Consider the following 21,196-nt stretch of genomic DNA (forward strand, 5'->3'; position numbering starts at 1 on the left):
TTACTGTGAAAAGCCCCTAGTCACCACATTCCAGCACCTGTTTGGGTAAACGGATGGAGAATTCAGGATGTCTAAATTACCAAACTGCACGTCTTTCAGGACTTGTGGTAGGAAACCAGAGTGCCCGGAGGAAACCCACGCAGACACGGGGAGAATGTACTGACTCCGTACAGACAGTGACCCAAGCCGGGAATCAAACCTGGGGACTCTGGCGCTGTAAAGCATCAGTGCTAACCACTGTGCTACTGTGCTGCCCTTATCAGAGAACTGTATTTTTGAGATACTGACAGACTGTTTCAAAGGTTTAAAGGCTGCAGAAGAGATGAACGGTCAAATCATCCTAATCCCAGGAAATACCCCCCGACCTGAACACCTCCAGCTCAGCACAAGCTCCCCTAATCTCAACCTCCCATTAAGAACAAAGAACAAAGAAAAGTACAGCACAGGAACAGGCCCTCTGGTCCTCCAAGCCTGCACCGACCATGCTGCCTGTCTAAACTAAAATCTTAAAGAACAAAGAAGGATCCACCTCAGTACCCTGAGGAAATTGTAGGGAGGGTACTCACCCCCTTGCCACCCCTTGGCCTGCAAACCACCAGGCCCCCATTTCTCAGGACTTGCACCAATTCACACCAATGGGACTCCCGGCTGGGGGGCCTGGGACATGCCAGGAGGCAGGTGAATTGGGCAGCCTGCCCATAAATTAGATTCAAAACAACTCTAAAGAGTTATTTGCATGTTCCCACCAGCTCCGGGTGGGAACCTATCATCGGGGCGGGTTTCATGACCCGAGTGTAACCCATATTAGGCCTTACACCCGATTCACCGGGATTCCCTCTGCTGTCAGGCGGCCCAGAGAATCCTGGTCAATAAGTTATACACTGTGACACTTATGCTGCCAACTTGGACACCCAGGAATTTCCCAACCAGTTAGCTTGGAATTCCAAAATAATTGTGAGCAAAAGAACAGGAGTGTAACTTGACTAAAGACTGAAATTTGCTACTTACGTCAAATAGGTCTCTCACACCCATTCCCAGATATCCATTAAGTGCCGGTAACATTGACTGCCTGTCACCCATTCTCACACTTGTTCCACAACTCCATTATGAAAAAAGGTAGTCCAACTGCCTGTTTGCTCTTCATTATTTTCTTGGCTTGTTGGGTATGTCATGGTCGTGACGTGAAAGATAAATAATATATGTATATTCATCAGATGGATCATTTTATAAAGTTACTCTTTTTGTACTGTTAAAACTGGAAAATGGCGACTTCCGGTTGCGGCTATGCGGAGCTAAGCCGCACGTTCGGCAGCTCCCGCTTTGAAAGGACTTGTGGGCTCTTTTAAGGGCCCCAAACGGCGCTGATTCGACGATTCCTGGTGGATAAAGGGGTCTGGAGCAAAACCCCCAGGGATTTATGGTTCGGACTCGAAGTGGGGCGAGGAGAAAAACGGCAGCAGCTCCCCTGGAAAAGCGGGGGAAGGTGGACAAAATGGCGGCCGGTGGAGCCCCTGAGGAGTGGAGGCAGTGGGCTGAGGAGCAGCAGGCGGCCCTTCTGCGCTATTTCATGGAGCTGAAAGGGGAGTTGTTGGAATCCCTGAAGGTGACGACGAGTAAGCTGCTGGAGACCCAGACAACCCAGGGTGCAGCGATACTCGAGTTGCAGCAGCAGGCCTCTGAGCGCGAGGAGGAGGTTTCGGCCCTCGTGGGGAAGGTGGAGATACATGAGGCACTTCATAAAAAGTGGCAAGATCGGTTTGAGGAGATGGAGCTTCGGTCACGGAGGAAGAACCTGCGGATCCTGGGCCTCGAGGAGGGGCTGGAGGGGTCGGACCTGCCGGCCTATGTGGCCGTGATGTTGAACTCACTGATGGGGTCAGGATCCTTCCATCTGCCCCTGGAGCTGGAGGCGGCCCATAGAGTGCTGGCCAGGCGGCCTAAGGCGAATGAACCCCCGCGGGCGGTGCTGGTGATGTTCCATCGGTTCAGCGACCGGGAGTGTGTTCTCCGATGGGCCAAGAAGGTGAGGAGCAGTAAGTGGGAGAATTCGGTAGTGCGTATCTACCAGGACTGGAGTGCGGAGGTGGCCAAGCGGAGAGCCGGGTTTAACCGGACGAAGGCAGTGCTCCATGGAAAGCAGGTGAAGTTCGGCATGTTGCCGCCTGCGTGCCTGTGGGTCACCTACAAGGACCGGCATCACTACTTTGAGTCCTCGGAGGAAGCGTGGGCCTTTGTGCAGGCTGAAAAGCTGGACTTGAACTAGAGATTGGGGGCCGTGGGAGTTTTTCTATTCTATTCATGTATCATTGTTTATGCTGTAGCGGGTTATTCTGTTTGTTTGTTTTTTTTCTCTCGCTTTCGGACGATGTGGGTTATGGTTTTGTGTTCTAAGGGGGGGTACTGGGGTTTGTGGTTAATCTGTGTCTTTGTTTGTATGGAGTTGGTGGTTGGGTTGGGACTGCAGTTTGGGATCTGCGTTGGTGGGGTGGGGCAGTGTGAAAGCGCGGGCTTTTCTCTGGTTTCCCGCGCTGCTGGACGAGGGGGTGGAGCTGGTGGCGAGGGGCGTGGTTATTAGACCGGGTTTCCTGCGCTGAAGCGGTGCCCAGGAGCTGATGCAGGGGAGGAGGGGGGACCTCATATCGGGAGGGGTCGGAGTTAGAGCGGGAGCTGCCGGGGTCAGCAGAAGTCAGCTGGCTCACGGGAGTACAGTGGAGAGAGAGTCGCGGCTAGGAGGGGTCCTAGCCTAGGGGGGATACCGGGTTGCTGCTGGATTGGCCAGGGAGGAGTTAGGGGGGGGTCGGGGTGAGGTTCTATTGCCGTGGGAAACGGGCCGAATGGGTGATGGCCAGGGGCGAGCAGTCGATGGGTTATGGCTAGTCGACGGGGGAGGGGTGCGGGGTGCCCCCTGACACGGCTGATTACGTGGAAAGTGAGGGGGTTGAATGGGCCGGTTAAGCGGGCCCGGGTGTTTTCGCATCTGAAGGGGCTGAAGGCGGGCGTGGCCATGCTCCAGGAGACCCACCTGAAGACCAGGTCCGTCTGAGGAAGGGGTGGGTGGTGCAGGTTTTCCACTCAGGGCTCGACTCGAAGAACTGGGGGGTGGTGATCCTGGTGGGGAAGAGGGTGGCGTTTGAGGCGTCTAAGGTTGTGGCTGATAGTGGCGGCAGATATGTGATGGTGAGCGGTAAGCTGCATGGGGAGAGGGTGGTGTTGGTTAATGTGTACGCCCCAAATTGGGATGATGCTGGTTTCATGAGGCGTATGTTGGGCCGCATTCCTGGCCTGGAGGTGGGGGGCTTGATCATGGGGGGGGGACTTCAGTACGGTGCTGGATCCCCTACTGGATCGTTCTAGTTCAAGGACAGGCAGGAGGCCAGCGGCGGCCAAGGTATTGAGGGAGTTTATGGACCAGATGGGAGGAGTAGGATCCCTGGAGGTTCGGGAGGCCAAGGGCTCGGGAGTACTCCTTTTTCTCCCATGTGCACAGGGTTTATTCCCGCATTGATTTCTTTGTTCTGAGCAGGGGACTGGTCCCGAGGGTGGAGGAGGCCGAATATTCGGCTATCGCGATTTCGGACCATGCTCCGCATTGGGTGGATCTGGAGATGGGGGAGGCGCGGGACCAGCGCCCGCTTTGGCGTCTGGACGTGGGGCTGTTGGCTGATGAGGAGGTGTGTAGGAGGGTTCGGGGATGTTTCGAGAGGTACCTCGAGGTCAATGATACTGGTGTGGGAGGCTCTGAAGGCAGTGATTAGGGGGGAGCTGATCTCCATCCGAACCCATAGGGAGAGGGGGGAGAGGAGGGAGAGGGAGAGACTGGTGGAGGAGCAGTTGAGTGTGGATAGGAGGTACGCGGAGGCCCCGGAGGAGGGATTGCTGGGGGAACAGCGTAGCTTGCAGGCCAAGTTTGATTTATTGACCACCAGAAAGGCGGAGACACAGTGGAGGAAGGCGCAGGGAGCGGTCTATGAGTATGGAGAGAAGGCGAGCAGGATGCTGGCGCACCAGCTGCGTAAGCGGGACGCGGCTAGAGAGATTGGTGGAGTGAAGGATAGAGATGGGAATGTGGTGCGGCAGGGGGAAGAGGTCAATGAGGTCTTTAGGGACTTCTATAGGGAACTACCGGTCGGAGCCGCCGGCGGTGGGAGGGGGAATGGAGAATTTTCTGGACAGGCTCCGATTTCCAAGGGTGCAGGAGGAGCAGGTGGAGGGACTGGGGGCGCCGATCGAGTTGGAGGAGCTGGTCAGTGGGATTGGATGGGTTCCCAGTTGAATTTTATAAGAAATATGCGGACCTGCTGGGCCCCCTGTTGGTCAGGACCTTTAACGAGGCATGGGAGGGGGGTGTTCTGCCCACGACGATGTCTCGGGCACTAATCTCCCTGATCCTGAAGCGTGATAAGGACCCCTTGCAGTGCGGTTCATACAGGCCGATTTCACTGCTGAATGTAGACGCCAGGTTGCTGGCGAAGATCTTGGCCACTAGAATAGAGGACTGTGTGCCGGGTGAAGATCAGACGGGTTTTGTGAAGGGGAGGCAGCTGAACACTAACGTGTAGAGGGGGGCTGGCGCTGCCCAACCTCTCTGGGTACTATTGGGCGGCTAACGTCTCGATGGTACGTAAGTGGGTAATGGATGGGGAGGGGGCAGCATGGAAACGGAGATGGCGTCCTGTGGAGGCACGAGCCTGAAGGCACTGGTAACGGCGCCACTGCCGTTCCCTCCAACGAGGTACACTACGAGCCCGGTGGTGACGGCTACCCTCAAAATTTGGGGGCAGTGGAGGTGACACGGGGGGAAGCGGGGGGCTCGGTGGAGGCCCCACTGCGGGGGAACCACCGGTTTGTCCCAGGGAACATGGATGGCGGGTTTGTGGGGTGGCACAGGGCGGGCATTAGGAAGTTGGGAGACCTGTTAATCGACGGGAGGTTCTCGAGCCTTGGTGAACTGGAGGAGAAGTTTGAGCTCCCCCCGGGGAATATGTTCAGGTACCTTCAGGTCAAGGCGTTTGCTAGGCGACAGGTGGAGGGGTTCCCTTTGTTACCCCCACAGGGGGTAAGGGATAGGGTGCTTTTGGGGGTATGGGTCGGGGATGGGAAGGTGTCTGACATCTACCAGGTAATGCAGGAGGTGGGGGAGGTGTCGGTAGAGGAGCTGAAGGCTAAGTGGGAGGTGGAGCTGGGGGAGCAGATTGAGGAGGGGACATGGGCGGACGCCCTGGAGAGGGTGAACTCCTCCTCTTCATGTGCGAGGCTTAGTCTCATCGAGTTCAAGGTGCTGCACCGGGCCCACATGTCCGGATCTAGGATGAGTAGGTTCTTTGGGGGCGAAGACAGGTGCGTCAGGTGTTCAGGTGAGTCCAGCGAACCACGCCCATATGTTCTGGGCATGCCCGGCACTGGAGGAGTTCTGGAAGGGGGTGGCAGGGACGGTGTCGAGGGTGGTGGGATCCGGCGTCAAGTCAGGTTGGGGACTCGCGATATTTGGGGTTGGGGTGGAGCCGGGAGTGCAGGAGGCGAAAGAGGCCGATGTCTTGGCCTTTGCGTCCCTAGTAGCCCTGCGGAGGATCTTGCTGCAGTGGAAAGATGCGAGACCTCCGAGTGTGGAGACCTGGATTAATGACATGGCGGGATTCATTAAGTTGGAAAGGGTCAAGTTCACCCTGAGGGGGTCGATACAAGGGTTCTTTAGGAAGTGGCAGCCTTTCCTCGACTTTCTGGCTCAACGGTAAGGTACTAGGTCAGCAGCAGCAGCAACCCGGGGGGGGTGGGGGGGGGGGGGGGGTGGGGTTTAGGGGGATAGTGTTTAAGTTAATTTGCTTATTGTTAATTTATTCTGTTGTTTATTGGGGTTGGGGGGGGGGTGGGGGGGTTTGTTATATGTGTTGTTACGGGTGCCGGGGGGTGTTTATTATTGTTATTATTGTATTGTTTTGTTGATACATATTTTTCAAAAAATTTCAATAAAAATTACTTTATAAAAAAAAACTGGAAAATGGCTGAGCTAATGACATGTCTTCTATTGGTCACCTGATGCCTTGCGGCAGTTCCCATGGGGACAGGGAGACTGGTCTAGCTAACTCAAAACAAAGGAAAACCTTCACCAGTCTTGGCTTCCCTAAACGGTGCTAATAGCTGAAGAATCAGCAGTCCTAGCACAAAGAGAGCGGCTGTTGGTTAAGCCGACACCAGTGTCTCCAAAAACAAAAGGAGTCCCGACTCCAATTGAATTCAAAATTCCAGTCGTCCTGTGGAACTTTCTCACCTACCCATCACGGCATGGAAATTTGACAGAACTGGCTGTTCCTTGAGAAATAGGCACGAGTTGGAAATTTGTACCTGCTGGTTCTATGTACTCTACCTGCAGAGGATGTTCACGTGGAACCATTCGGTCATTGTATTTATTTGAATAAGAACAAAGAACAAAGAAAAGTACAGCACAGGAACAGGCCCTTCGGCCCTCCAAGCCTGTGCCGACTATGCTGCCCGTCTAAAGTAAAATCTTCTGCACTTCTGGGGTCCGTATCCCTCTATTCCTATCCTATTCACGTATTTGTCAAGATGCCCCTTAAACATCACTATCGTCGCTGCTTCCACCACCTCCTCCGGCAGCGAGTTCCAGGCACCCTCCACCCTCTGTGTAAAAAACTTGCCTCGTACATCTCCTCTAAACCTTTCCCCTCGCACCTTAAACCTATGCCTCCTAGTAATTGACCCCTCTACCTGGGAAAAGTGGATAAATTTATTTGAGAAACAGTAGAACTTGCTATTCGCTGTTACATTTTAATAGGCTGCTGCACGTCCAGGTGGGGAAGATTTTGACAATTGGTAACAGTATAAAATCGGTGGATCGAATTGACAGCCCAGATCAAGTTGACTTTTTCCAGTTTTTGTTTCCACTGAAGCCAGTGGAGGTGAACAATGTAAAAAATGTACAACAAGCTTGCTGATCTGATCTCATCCATTTTACACGATAACATATGAATCCAGTTAAGTGTACCCATTGCACTAAAATGGTAAAAAACATTTACAGTGTCACACAAGCAGTTGTGCAGTATCCAACCAGTACCACCTTGAAATTCCCATGTAAAATAGTCTGAGGAACTACCATTCTCTGTGACAGTATGTCATCCTTCGTCCTCCTTTTCAGCCCATTTAATTTTGTGTCTGCCTGTACAAAGCTATAATTCATTGGTAGCAGCTGTAGGAATTGAAATTCAAATTCGACACAAAATGGGCAATATCAAATCGGCAATCTGGAGTGCAAGCAGTTCCCATTTGGATTGAGCAACCCATAATGTTGATTTTGTATCCACATGACAACTTGAAAACTTACACCATTTTTGATTTGAATAAATTTTTAGAGTATCCAATTCCTTTATTCCAATTAAGGGGCAATTTAGCGTGGCCAATCCACCTAGCCTGCACATCTTTGGGTTGTGGGAACGAAACCCACGCAAACATGGGGAAAATGTGCAAACTTCACACGGATAGTGACCCAGAGCCGTGATTGAATCTGGGACCTCGGCGCCGTGAGGCAGCTGGGCTAACCCACTGCGCCACTGTGCTGCCCTGAAAACGTACAACATTAACAGTTCATTGAATGTTATGCTCAGCATTGCACCCTCAATGCTTGCTCATTTTGGTCCACATGAATAATTTAAGAGGCTCAGCAGTGTGGCCTGGTGAGTTTATGGGTGCGAATGACTAAGTGTCATTTTGGGTGGGAAGCGCCGGGTGATTCCAGTAGGTGGATGGGCACAATCAAGATTGCAATTCACCCACATTTAGTACAAAAAAGTAAAATGATCTCGCGCATGATTCACGCTGAGTCAGAATCCTCAGGAATCTGATTCCCCAACTCGGGGATCAGCAGTTCATGGCTAACAAATAGTCCCTCAGTATTCACTCCCAGTCAAGCCAGGAGGATGGCAGCATGGAGACCTGCTCCTCGCTTTCTGGATGCAGACCTGGCCAGGCTTCTTGATGCCTTGCAGGAGAGGCGGGTACCATGTAGGGACCCCAGAGCACTGTGACAAGCGCTGCCTGGGAACACAATGGCAGCTGCAATTAGTGGCTGCAGCATGACAAGGAGATCCAGCATCCAATGTAGGAAAAAGATGAATGCACCCTCTGTACAAACAGCCTCCCAGATTGTTTCCCAGAACCATTCTGGCACGCATCGCCACAATCACTTATTGTCTAGGCGCCATGCCCACACATGTCACCTGTTATAAAGCCCCTGACCCCCCAAGCTTGCGGTTCACATGTCCTCTTTTTTCTCTGCAGGAGAAAATTGTCCATAATAATAGTGAAAGTGAGAAGGGGGAGATGGCGTCCATGTGTTGTGAGTCCTCATCCCTTTTGAGGAAAGGGTCTGGAGATCCCGGGGTGGCCAATGAGCGAGCAGTGACCGAAAGCGAGGTTGGCCTGCGCCAGAGAAGTGATGACCTGTCTGAAGTGAATTGTTGATATGCCAGACCCTTGTCCTCCCCTTTCACTGAACCCAAATCCCTTGCTTTGCAGGCTCACCATCTGATGAGGCTGATCCATCTGGAGTCACTAAAACCACACATAGCCCTGAATACAGTAGGGAGCTCCAGTCGATGGAACTCCCCGTTGGCGTCCCAATCTCTGAGGCTTACTGTAGTAATCCACGGGAGGCAGGAGTTCCGTCACCACACCAATATTTATTTACAATAACGATATTACAGGAGCAGCTACAAACAGTGCTGCTAGCAGTCAAGTCAACTTAAGACTGGCTCACAAAGCCTACACAGGTGATTATATGGGCCCCCTCAATGAGCTATCATTGAGGGAGCTCATACTCCAATTGGCCAACCAATAAAGCCAATTGGAGTTCATTACACTCCCCAAAACAATCACCAACCTCCCCTCAGCCCGATTGCACTATAGGAAAGTCCCCGGCACTCCACACCCCCGCTGGGCAACCGCAATCTGATAGCACTCAGGGAAAAAATGCCAGCTGGCAGTGCAACCTGGGCACCTTGACAGTGCCAGGTTGGCATTGCCAGGGTACCCAGATGGCAGCAGCAGCACCAGAGAACCACCTTTCCCAAAGGGCATGCAGCTGGGGCCTCCAATCCTGTGGGAGACCCCCACAAGTGCAATTCCGTCTGGTCCCCATTTGTGAACATGGTGAACAGCCTCATCCAAGGTCTCTGAGGCGAAGGAGTTGTAACCAAAGCCTCAAGTACCTCGGGAATGTGTACATTAGAGGGAGGCTTACTGGCTCGCTCTAGTATGCAGATTTACCAATAGGTGATCGTGCCCACAATGGGCAGGATCCACAGCACAACGCCTCGTGAAATTGTGTTGGATCTCACGAGGCGTGGTGAGCCGGGTAGATCCCAAGAGTAGGGTCTCCTGGCTTTCATCAGCCACGCTGCGCTGTGGGGAGCTGCTTTTTGGGTGCTGGGTGGCCGTTGGATTACGCCCATGGTTCTGAATTTTGTTTGAATGCAGAATGATCAAATGCCACTGATTTCCTTTATAGAAAAATCTACTCTTCAACGTTTCCGCTCCATCACTCAACTAGATATCTGAGTTATATGTTCTTCTGCTAATTTTACAACAGATTATTTTGACATGAAAAACTCTAAAAGCTTGCATTTAGAAACCTTCTTTCCCCGAAGGATTTTATCAGAATTAACACAGAAGGATAATAGAACTAAAACATTTAGTAAAAGTGCCTCAAGCAGTCAATATCCTCAAGAGTCATCCATTAACCACAAAATGAACTGGACTTACTGTATAAGCTCTGCAAGAGCACTCTGTACTGGCCTCAAGACTCAATACACAGTAGTGCCACTGAGTAATGGGTTTTCAAGGTTACTCTTGATATTTATGCAGTCCTGCAGTATTCAAGGAAGGAATCTAGCACTTAAAAATGCATATAGTATTTATTCTGCATTTAACAATCGTTAAAGTCACAGTGCAGTAACATTATTCAATTGTTTTTACCACAATTTGTCCCAGCGTTATTTATTCCCATTTACAAATCTCCACAGAGGGAACAATTTGAAACTGAATGCCTGGGCATCGCTAATTGTAAAATGGCTGATGTTATTTCAATGAGAAATTTGCATTAACGAAGAAGAAACAGAAAAAGTACTTTGGGGTGATTACACAAGAGGAAATGAATTGCTGCAGTCGGTCAACATGCGGTAAATTTTGAAATTTCCATATTTGCCGTGCTTTGAAATATTTGCTACCTGGGCTGGTTTAGCACACTGGGCTAAATCGCTGGCTTTAAAGCAGACCAAGCAGGCCAGCAGCACGGTTCGATTCCCGTATCAGCCTCCCCGGACAGGTGTCGGAATGTGACGACTAGGGGCTTTTCACAGTAACTTCATTGAAGCCTACTCGTGACAATAAACGATTTTCATTTCATTTTCCCAATAAAAATTCTGAAGGAGGTCACAATTTCTAGTTTATGAGATCAGAATGATAACAATTTGTGGCAATAGTTGACCAACACTACTTCAACATCCTTCATCAAAAGTAGCCAGTCAACAAGGTCTATCCTGCACAGGTGGGGGAGGTGTCACTTGGAATATTTCATGTGTCCATGGGTACATTGCCTTCCAAAGGAAAATTGATATGTTGGAGGAATTCAAAGAGAATGATGAGAATTTATTTTGACATAGACTCTGGACAAATTGGCACTCAACACACACTAATCCAAATATTTGACATTTGTCCTTGGTGTAGAACTGTCCATCCACCCTTTAGACATAAAGTGCTCTCTGAATCTGTAACCAGTTATCCAGATGTTTCAATGGAGGGGCTAATGTTAACTTGAGGCACACAGTAGGCCGTTAATTGCCATGCGGAATGCTCCTAAATTCGCTCATTATTGTAGCTGTGAGGCCTAAGAGGTTTTGAGGTTAAAGGTTCCTTGGCATGTTGCCAATAAATGCAGGTGTCAAGCTGGCATTCTGAGACTGCTCGCTAACTGAGGATGTGAGTTGGATGGGTCAGGGAGGGAGAATTGCCTGACTCCCTTGTGGAGCCGGCTGATGGTCAGACCCTAAGGCGAGGTGTTCTGGTGATGGGGCAGATCTCCCATAGGTGGGTAGTGGGCTATTTCTTTGAGTAGCCTCTGACAGTTTCCTTTTTATTTGCATATTGCATATGGCCTCAAGCTGGTGAGTAAGTGGGGAAAACTCCCCATCTGGCAACCATCCATTGTGTGCCTAAAATTAAAATTAGCCTCCCTCCTGAAATCGGCTTGTGCTCTTGCCACCCTTCTCAAGATTCTAGCTAAAGTGGTGGTGGCTAGAGGGCCATAAGTGATCTAAGACTATTTTCAAGATGCTACCATCTCATTTGTGCCCGGCAAGGTACTTTAAATTAGCCCCAGTGACTACTCTTCAAAAATAACCCTTTAGGTGCAAAGAGTTTTAGAATAAATTAAGGACATAATAAATGCAGGTTCTTTATTTAACAATTTAGCATTTAGTTAAACCATTCACAGATGAATGTCCTTTGCAGCTTTTAAACCGTGAAATTTTAGTGATCAAGTTTTCAGAGAGTTCCTTTTTGGAGGTGAACTGATACAGTGGATGATCGCTTTCAAATTGCATTAGTTACAGACAAGTAGTCTCTTTATGCAAGAGCCAATAATTACTGATTCTTAGCACAGCTGCCTCACGGCGCCAAGGTCCCATGTTTGATCCTGGATCTTGGTCACTGTCCGTGTGGAGTTTGCACATTCTCCCTGTGTTTGTGTGAGTTTCGCTCCCACAACCTAAAAGATCTGCAGGCTAGGTGGATTGGCCATACTAAATTGTACCTTAATTGGAAAAAATGAATTGGATACTCTAAATTAATTTTAAAAAAATAATTACTGGTTCAACTATCTTCAGTTTTCAGAAATGCTTCAGGAATTGCAAAGTTCTCACACAAATTAAATTCAGAAATATACCACCATTATTAGCACAATGTAAAATAAAGGCTTCATAGAATCATAGAATTTACAGTGCAGAAGAAAGCCATCGAGTCTGCATCAACCCTTGGAAAGAGCAACCTCCACCCTATCCCCGCAACCCAGTAACCCCACCCAACCTTTTTGGACACCGGGCAGCATGGTAGCATTGTGGATAGCGCAATTGCTTCACAGCTCCAGGGTCCCAGGGTCAATTCCGGCTTGGGTCACTGTCTGTGCGGAGTCTGCACATCCTCCCCGTGTGTGCGTGGGTTTCCTCCGGGTGCTCCGGTTTCCTCCCACAGTCCAAAGATGTGCAGGTTAGGTGGATTGGCCATGCTAAATTACCCTTAGTGTCCAAAATTGCCCTTAGTACATCATTGAGTAAACATCCCGAGCATCTATGCAAAAAACATATTTCCCATGGTGGATCCAATAAATTTCACAAAAATCAACAGACAAAACAACAGTTTTGGGCAGTACAGTAGCGCAGTGGTTAGCACAGTTGCTTCACAGCTCCAAGGTCCCGGGTTCGATTCCCGGCTTGAGTCACTGTCTGTGTGGAGTCTACATGTTCCCCCTGTGTCTGTGAGTGCTACAGTTTCCTCCCACAGTCCAAAGATGTACAGGTTAGGTGTTTTGGCCATGCCAAATTGCCCTTATCATAGAATCATAGAATTTACAGTGCAGAAGGAGGTCATTCGGCCCATCGAGTCTTCACCGGCTCGTTCTTCATTTTGTGAGTTTTCCATTGACGTATTTTAATTCTTATTGATGCCAACCCTTTCAAAACAACGAACAGACAACAGATTTTGTAACCTATAGGGGGAGATGTTTCTTTGGTTTGCAAAGATTCTCATTGGCATCATTTGTGGTACCAGTTTGGCTTGTCTTCTTCAGTGTTGTTGGTGCCTTTAATAAGAAAAAAAATCTGAAGGAGCAGCATTTCTTCCAACCAATCGCAGGAGGAGGGAACTACAAGAGATGCTTTAAACTGAGCAGCTGGATAATGCATATCATGTGATAGATTTCAGTAAGCAATGTCTCGACAATCAAGTAGAAGATCAGAAAAGCAACAAATAGTAAGATCTTTCTGCGCTGTCGTATGTAAATGTTTCCACTGTTATAACTGTGTTTAATTCTTGTAAGATTGCAGTAGCTTCAGTCTCATAATAGGAATTAGCTTCCACATTGTAGTATTTATTTATAGTAGGTGTGAAGGTGAAGATAGATACCCGAATAAAGGAAGATAATGTGGATGCAATGGAATTTTAACAAATAATTATGACACAATAAAACTGGAAAATAAATGTAATAACTTGAGTAAGATGAAGAATGGAAGAAAGAAAAAGTCGATGTTAAAATCAGCTAATGAAATGCAATGAGTTGTACTGGTTTATTGAGCTATCTTAGTGTTACATTTATTTTTCTAAAACCTTTTTGTGGGATTAAAAACTGAAATTTACAAAAGAGATAGTGAGAGAAATTTCTGTTACTCTGGGACTGGGTATGTACTTGATAAAATTCCACCAGCTGGTCAGTAAGCACTGTTGCCCCATGGGGATCTATTAGGCCTAATTTTAAATGCTTTAAATTGTCAGCTTTTTGTCATATCAATAATCAGTAGCCTTCAGTTGCTCCTTTTCAGGGAACCCCCAACTGTTTAAGATCTGGCTATTCATTGCTGCTTGATTGATACAAATACTATCAAATCCAAAGTGCTACTTTGCCTGAGGTACAGGTGAGAACTTACATTGCAAATTGTCTCTCGTTTGCTGAGAAAATGCAGGTTAACGTTTAGCTTTTCATTGAAATCTGATCAAAAAGCAGTAATTGCCGTAAAAATGTTATTCCATTTAATCCGATGGTAATTGGGGTGCCAAGACCTTCTGCTCTATGGCCTGAAATAAGTACGGTATATCAGATGCAATTAGTGATAATAATCGTTTGGGGCAGAGCAAAAACTAGTTTTACATTCAACAGTGAATTGCGATCAGTATTACCACTAACTGAACATGTAAAATATGTTTACTTCTGTTTATAAATACACTGGCACAATAAACTGTGATGCTGCAAGAATGACAGCGTTGTAACACCAACAAATCAAAGAATATTTCCCCATGCACTTCTGTTAATATTCTAAAAGCATTCATTATTTTTAACCGGAAGAATAAAAAGGAGCAACTCACTGCGTGAAATTTAGATACAATCCTATTTCAATTGAAGTTTCTTTCGGGAAAAATAATATTGGATAGGAATATGCTGTCATCCAGTTGATGTTATCAGTGATAGCTATAACTCCATTTATTGGGAATTTTGGAATAATGCTGGGTCTATTTATATGCCGGCATACAAATGAATGTACATATGAAAAGAAGTGACAAAAAAGTTAAAGTTCACCAATGCTCACCTTAACATGATACTCCCCAACTGCTGGAGATTATAACTTCTAAAGGGGTAAAAAAGAAATTCAGAAAAAAAAGTGACCAATTTCAGCCAAGACTCTGGGAAATTCCTCTTCAGTTCCATCAGGCAATCAACTAAACCCCAGAGAGCTATTTACCCATGATACACCATTTCGAAAAATTAATTAACCTCTTTCCCACCAACAACCAATATCCTCAAATGTCTTTAGGAATATATGATGTGGAGATGCCGGCGTTGGACTGGGGTGAGCACAGTAAGAAGTCTTACAACACCAGGTTAAAGTCCAACAGGTTTGTTTCAAACACGAGCTTTCGGAGCACGGCTCCTTCTTCAGGTGAATGGAAAGGCTTGTTCCAGAAATGTTTATATAGACACAGTCAGAGATGCCCCGGAATGCGAGCACCTGCAGGCAATCTTTGATGATTTGATTGCCTGCAGGTGCTCGCATTCCGGGGCATCTCTGACTGTGTCTATATAAACATTTCTGGAACAAGCCTTTCCATTCACCTGAAGAAGGAGCCGTGCTCCGAAAGCTCGTGTTTGAAACAAACCTGTTGGACTTTAGCCTGGTGTTTTAGGAATATAGGAATCCCCAGACTTGAAAAGACCAGTTCCATCATCATACCAGCTCCAGCATTCCCTTTCTTATCTACTTCATGTTTGACACCTTTCAAAATCTCTGTTGCTAAAAAAGAATATTCCATGCACTTATGCTTCCTCCTTAGGTCTGTGGCTCATTAGGCTCCACAAATTCACTTTCCTCTGCACTGGGAATATTTTTAACTTAGCTCTAGGAACAGTAACCTGGTAGAATAGATCACCCATCCTTTGTAGAATACATCCAATTTTCATTCCATTGGTTTCAACGGAATAATATTAGGTTGGTTCTATAATAGACAGATGTCAGTGGTTGGGAAACAACTGGAGAAGATTCTGAAGGAGAGAATCTATCGCCACTTGTAGAGGCAAGGTTTGATCAGGGATAGTCAGGATGGCTTTGTCAGAGGGAGGTCATGCCTAACAAATTTGATTGAATATTTTGAGCATGTAACCAAACGTAGAGATGAGGGTAGTGCAGTCACTGTCGGCTGGGTCACTGTCTGTGTGGAGTCTGCACGTCCTCCCCTGTGTGCGTGGGTTTCCTCCGGGTGCTCCGGTTTCCTCCCACAGTCCAAAGATGTGCGGGTTAGGTGGATTGGCCATGCTAAATTGCCCGTAGTGTCCTAATAAAAGTAAGGTTAAGGGGGGGTTGTTGGGTTACGGGTATAGGGTGGATACGTGGGTTTGAGTAGGGTGATCATGGCTCGGCACAACATTGAGGGCCGAAGGGCCTGTTCTGTGCTGTACTGTTCTATGTTCTATGTTCTATGTTGATGTAGTTTACATGGATTTCAGCAAAGCCTCTGAAAAGATCCTAAGTAGAAGATTTATTAAGAAGACAAATGCACATGGGATACAGGGTGATAGGAGACAGAGGGTGATGATAGATGGCTGTTTTAGTGTCTGGAAGCCAGTGACCAGTGGCATACCACAGGGATCCATGCTGGGCCCCCTATTGTTTGTCATTTTTATAATCAACATGGATGTCTATGTAGGAGGTAGGATCAGTAAGTTTGCGGATGACACAAAGATTGGCCGGGTGGTTAATAGTGAGGGTGAGTGTCTTGGGTTACAGGAAGATGGGATGGTCAAATGGGTGGATAAGTGGCAGTTGGAATTTAATCCTGAAAAGTGTGAGGTGATACACTTTGGAAGGAGTAATTAACAAGGAAGTATACTATGAAAGGTCTGACACTGGGAAATTCCGAAGAACAAAGGGACCTTGGCGTGTTTGTCCATAGATCCCTGAAGGCAGAAGGGCAAGTTAATAGGGTGGTGAAAAAGGCAAAAGGGACACTCGCCTTTATTAATCGGGGCATAGATTACAAAAGCAGGGAGATCATGATGGAGCTGGATAGAACTTTGGTGAGGCCACAGCTGGATTACTGTGTGCAATTCTGGTTGCCAAATTATAGGAAGCATGTAATTGCACTGGATGTGGTGCAGAGGAGATTCACCAGAATCTAGGCTGAGATGGAACATTTAAGTTATAAAAAGAGGTTGGATAGGCTTGGGTTATTTTCTCTGGAGCAGAGAAGACTAAGGGATGGCCTGATTGTGGACAAGATTATGAGGGGCACGGACAGGGAGGATAGGGAACATCTGTTCCCCTTAGTTGAAGGGTCAGTTACGAGGGGACATAAATTCAAAGTGAGAGGTCAGAAGTTATGGGGGGATTTGAGGAAAAACCTTTTTACCCAGAGGGTGGTATCTGTCTGGAATGCACTGTCTGGGAGGGTGGTAGAGGCAGGAGGCTTCACATCCTTAAAAAAGTACCTGAATGAGTACTTGGTGTGCCATAACATTCAAGGCTATGGGCCAGGTGCTGGCAAGTGGAATTAAGTGGGCAGGTTAGGCCTTTCATGCGTCAGTGCAGACTCGATGGGCCGAAGGGCTTCTTCTGCACTGTGGTATTCTGTGTTTCTGTGGTCCACTTCATCAGGTTACTGACCATTGGTCAAGTTGAAAATGATCAAGTTATGTCTTAAAACATATCATCTTCTGTTATCTAAACTGAACCCTGTGTCCCAGATTGTAAAACTTCTGTTAACATTGAACATCACTCAGATTATTTTCATCCAGATGCTTAATTACCAGAATAAAATCACAATTTCAATGTACTTATGTACAACACACATAAGGAGTGTTTCCACACACTTAAAAAAATCGAAGTTGCTTACTCGTTCTTTATTTCCTGAGATGCAGAATTACTCCTAAACTCACTTGGCACAACACATGTGCCCACTTGCATTTATCAGTTTCTTAGGCTACCAGGGCAGGTTAAAGGTGAGGAATCCTACAGTGAGCAACTCACCTCCTGACTCCCCAAAGCCTGTCCACTATCTACAAGGCACAAGTCAGGAGTGTAATGGAACACTCTCCACTTGCCTGGATGGGTGCAGCTCCAACAACACTCAAGAAGCTCGACACCATCCAAGACAAAACAGCCCGCTTGATTGCTCCCCCTTCCACAAACATTCACCCCCTCAACCAACGATGAACAGTGGCAGCTGTGTGCACTGCAGTAACTCACCAAGGTTCCTTAGACAGCGCCTTCCAAACCCACGGCCACTACCATCTAGAAGGATAAGAGCAGTAATACCTGGGAACCCCACCACCTGGAGATTCCCCTCCAAGTCACTCATCACCCTGACTTGGAAATATATTGCCGCTCCTTCACAGTTGCTGGGACAAAATCCCGGAATGCCCTCTCTAACAGTACAGTGGGTGTACCTACACCCGAAGGACTGCAGCAGTTCAAGAAGGCAACTCACCACCACCTTCTCAAGGGCAACCAAGGATGGGCGATAAATGCTGGCCGAACCATCAACACCCACATCCAGCAAATTCGTTTTTAAAGCATTTTCAGGCAAATTGTGAAACAGATTTTCTTTCTATAAGTGTCTACTACATTTCTGTTAAAAGAGCATATAGCAGAATAAAATATTTTTTATGAAGAGTATAAAGTGAGTGATTTTACAGGCCTCCAAAAACTAGATCTCAGTTGCTGCAGACATATCAAATCCAAGCCATTCCTATTATTGATTGTAAAGTTACATTCATATTCACAGATATAAGCTGAAGCTGTTTGTACTTCTCAAATCTTGCAGTTTGGATGACTAGTTTGTGGTAACTTGTACCAACATGCTTGAGCTTCAATATTTAACACATCACGGAAAATGTTTTAAGGTGGAAAAAACTACAATTGCTTTTTGTCTGTTAAGAAACTGTTCTCTTATGTTCCATATCCTTTAGGATTGGCATTTGCCATCTACATCATCTACAGGTTCAGCATATCACATGGTATGTGAGAAATTTGCAATAGGCTCATTGAGATCAATTTGCTCCTTAAGTTTATTCTGCTGTGCTTCCATTTTGCAGTTTAAGACAGTCATCATAACTAATTTTAGTTTATTTTGAAGCAAGTATTTATAAAGGTACCAATAAACACAATCAATTTTCTCTCTCAATCAATATTAATTTTCTCACTGTTTCCAGTTTCTGGATCTGATATGGAGGAATAAACAGTGGGTGATTTTCATTCTTTAAATTAATTTTTACGGGATGTGGGCTTCCAGTTTCTGGATCTGATATGGAGGAATAAACAGTGGGTGATTTTCATTTTTTAAATTAATTTTTACGGGATGTGGGCTTCACTAGGCCAGCATTTGTTGCCCATCCCTAGTTGCCCTTCAGAAGGTGATGGTGAGTTGCCGTTCCTTGAACCCCTGCAGTCCATGTGGTGTAGGTGCACCCATTGTGCTATTAGGGAGGGCGTTCCAGGATTTTGGCCCAGCAACTGTGAAAGAACGGTGATTTTTTTCCAAGTCATGATGGTGAGTGACTTGGAGGGGCACTTCCAGGTCATGGTGCTCCCATGTACCTGCTGCCCTTGTCCTTCTAGATGGTAGTGATAATGGGTTTGGAAGGTGCTGCCGAAGGAGCCCTGGCGAGTTATTGCAGTGTGTCTTGTAGATGGTGCATACTGCTGCTACCGTGGGTCGGTGGTGGAGGGAGTGGTCTGTGTGGGCACCACACATGGATGTGAAGGGGTTGTGCTGATGGCTGCCAGTGGGTTCTGAGGAGCGAGCACAAAGATCCAATGTGGGGAGGGTGCAAGGTGTTAGCCAGTGATTTGTTGGGGGGGGGGGGGATTTGAGGAGTGGCAAGTGGATTTGATGCCAGGAGAAAGGTGGTAACTTACCCTTGCAGCTCGGTGGAGGTTGTTGGTCTACTTCCTACATTGGACAGCGATCCTCCTCATCATGCTGCCCATACTCACTGCAGTTGCCACTGCCTCCCAGCTGTCATCGGTGACCTTGCTGCTCGTCGTCCAACCCACTCAGGCAACAGGATGTCCCGTTTCTCATTCAAATTGAGAAGCCTGGCCAGGATGGCATCTCCAATGTGAGGAGCAGGTCTGTACACTGCCATGCTTCTGTGTTGACTGGAGTGAGTGTTGAAGGAGCATTTAAAAGCATCTCCCCCTTGCTAGCGGCGAGATGCCAAAGCGCAAGTCTGGCCAATCAAACAACGAGACAGCCACTAACGGCAAGTCGCTCATGGGGGATAATTTCCGGCACTAAGTGCCATTAAATATGGGCTGTGATCTCACCAACATGGCTGCCAAGAAACACCCCACTAAATGTGTCCAAAATGACACTTAGAATCCGTTAAATCTCGCTCCAGAGAAGTTTCCAAGAAGTCCGCAGTTAACGGAATAGAGGAAACTGGGAACCAGAACAGTTTATAGCAAAGTCAGAGAGAGTTGGAAAGGCATTGGATCATGAGAGGCCAGAAAGATATTTGCAGCAGTGCTAAGGTTTGTAAGACATTATTTGAAATATTTCTGGAAATCAGTGGCTGAACCTCAGAGTTTAAAAGCTTTAGGACAAAGGAAACCTGAAGGAGGGGTGTAACACCTGAAAGTGAAACCTTGAGGAAGCAGCGGAGGGAAAGCATAATTTAACAGAAGATTTAAAAGTGTGACTTTGAAAATGGAATTTATAATCAGTCATGTGGAAGCCAGAGTTCAGTGAGGCAAGGTGGCTCACGGTATAAGAATCATCTGGGGGATGTTGAGGAGAAATCCACAGACATTCACTTGGGTTCAGAGGAGTGTGCCTTACCACAGTCATCCTGGGCGAAATTCTCTGCAGACCGTCGTAACACCGATTTCCGGCGAGAAAAATCGGTGTAGATGACTCCGGCGTCGGGGCCTTCTTTTAGGCCGCTATTCTCCGTTCCCGGAGGGGCCAGCAGCTGACTGACGCGATACGCATCAGTTTCACCAGCTGCGGAAGTGGTGAGACCCGGCGTTTTGTTGGGAGGGGGGGAGGAGGAGGAGGAGAGAGACAGCCTGGCGTTTGGGGGGGGGAGGACGAGGAGAGAGACAGACCGGCATTTGGGGGGGGGGGGGGGAGGAGGAGAGACAGACCCGGCATTTGGGGGGGGGGGGGGAGGAAGAGAGAGACAGACCGGCATTTGGGGGGGGGGGGGGGGGAGGAGAGAGACAGACCCGGCGTTGGGGGGTTTGCGGCGTTGAGTTGAGAGGGGGGGGTTTGCGGCGTTGAGTTGAGAGGGGGGGGGGGTTTGCGGCGTTGAGTTGAGAGGAGAGGGGGGGTTTGCGGCGTTGAGTTGAGAGGGGGGGGTTTGCGGCGTTGAGTTGAGAGGGGGGGTTTGCGGCGTTGAGTTGAGAGGAGGGGGGGTTTGCGGCGTTGAGTTGAGGGGGGGGGTTTGCGGCGTTGAGTTGAGAGGAATGGGGGGGGTTTGCGGCGTTGAGTTGAGAGGAGAGGGGGGGTTTGCGGCGTTGAGTTGGGGGGGGTTTGCGGCGTTGAGTTGAGAGAGGGGTGCGGCGTTGGAGGGGGGTAGGGGTGGTGAAGGGGGTAGGGGTGGTGAGGGGGGGTTGGGGTAGGGGCAGCGGCGTGCAGAGGAGGGGGGCGACGGATGCCCGGGGCCAACGCACCGTCGCCCCCCCTCTGCACGCCGCTGCCCCTACCCCAACCCCCTCCCCTCACCACCCCTACCCCCTTCACCACCCCTACCCCACTCCAACGCCGCACCCCCCCCACTAACGCCGCACCCCCCCCACTAACGCCGCACCCCCCCCCACTAACGCCGCACCCCCCCCACTAATGCCGCACCCCCCCACCCCCACTAACGCCGCACTCCCCCCCAACGGAGGAAGGAAGGGGGGGAGGAGGAAGGAAGGGGGGGAGG

The 21,196-nt window shown here is 48.3% G+C and overlaps 1 protein-coding gene across 2 annotated transcripts in view; it reads left to right on the forward strand.

Moving 5' to 3' along the window:
• The first annotated feature begins 12,846 nt into the window (after nt 1-12,846).
• Nucleotides 12,847-21,196, forward strand: part of LOC119967294 (trafficking protein particle complex subunit 3-like) — a 69,021-nt gene continuing 60,671 nt past the window's right edge. Inside the window, exons 1-2 of one of the 2 annotated variants that reach the window (XM_038799631.1) lie at nt 12,847-13,032; nt 18,233-18,280. In XM_038799631.1, the coding sequence (XP_038655559.1) occupies nt 12,991-13,032; nt 18,233-18,280 (90 nt within the window). In that variant the 5' untranslated portion in view covers nt 12,847-12,990. The remainder of the gene's footprint in view (nt 13,033-18,232; nt 18,281-21,196) is intronic. The other variant, XM_038799632.1, reaches the window with a different exon arrangement.

This window comes from Scyliorhinus canicula, chromosome 6, assembly GCF_902713615.1.
Source record: "Scyliorhinus canicula chromosome 6, sScyCan1.1, whole genome shotgun sequence".
Classification (NCBI taxonomy): Eukaryota; Metazoa; Chordata; class Chondrichthyes; order Carcharhiniformes; family Scyliorhinidae; genus Scyliorhinus; species Scyliorhinus canicula.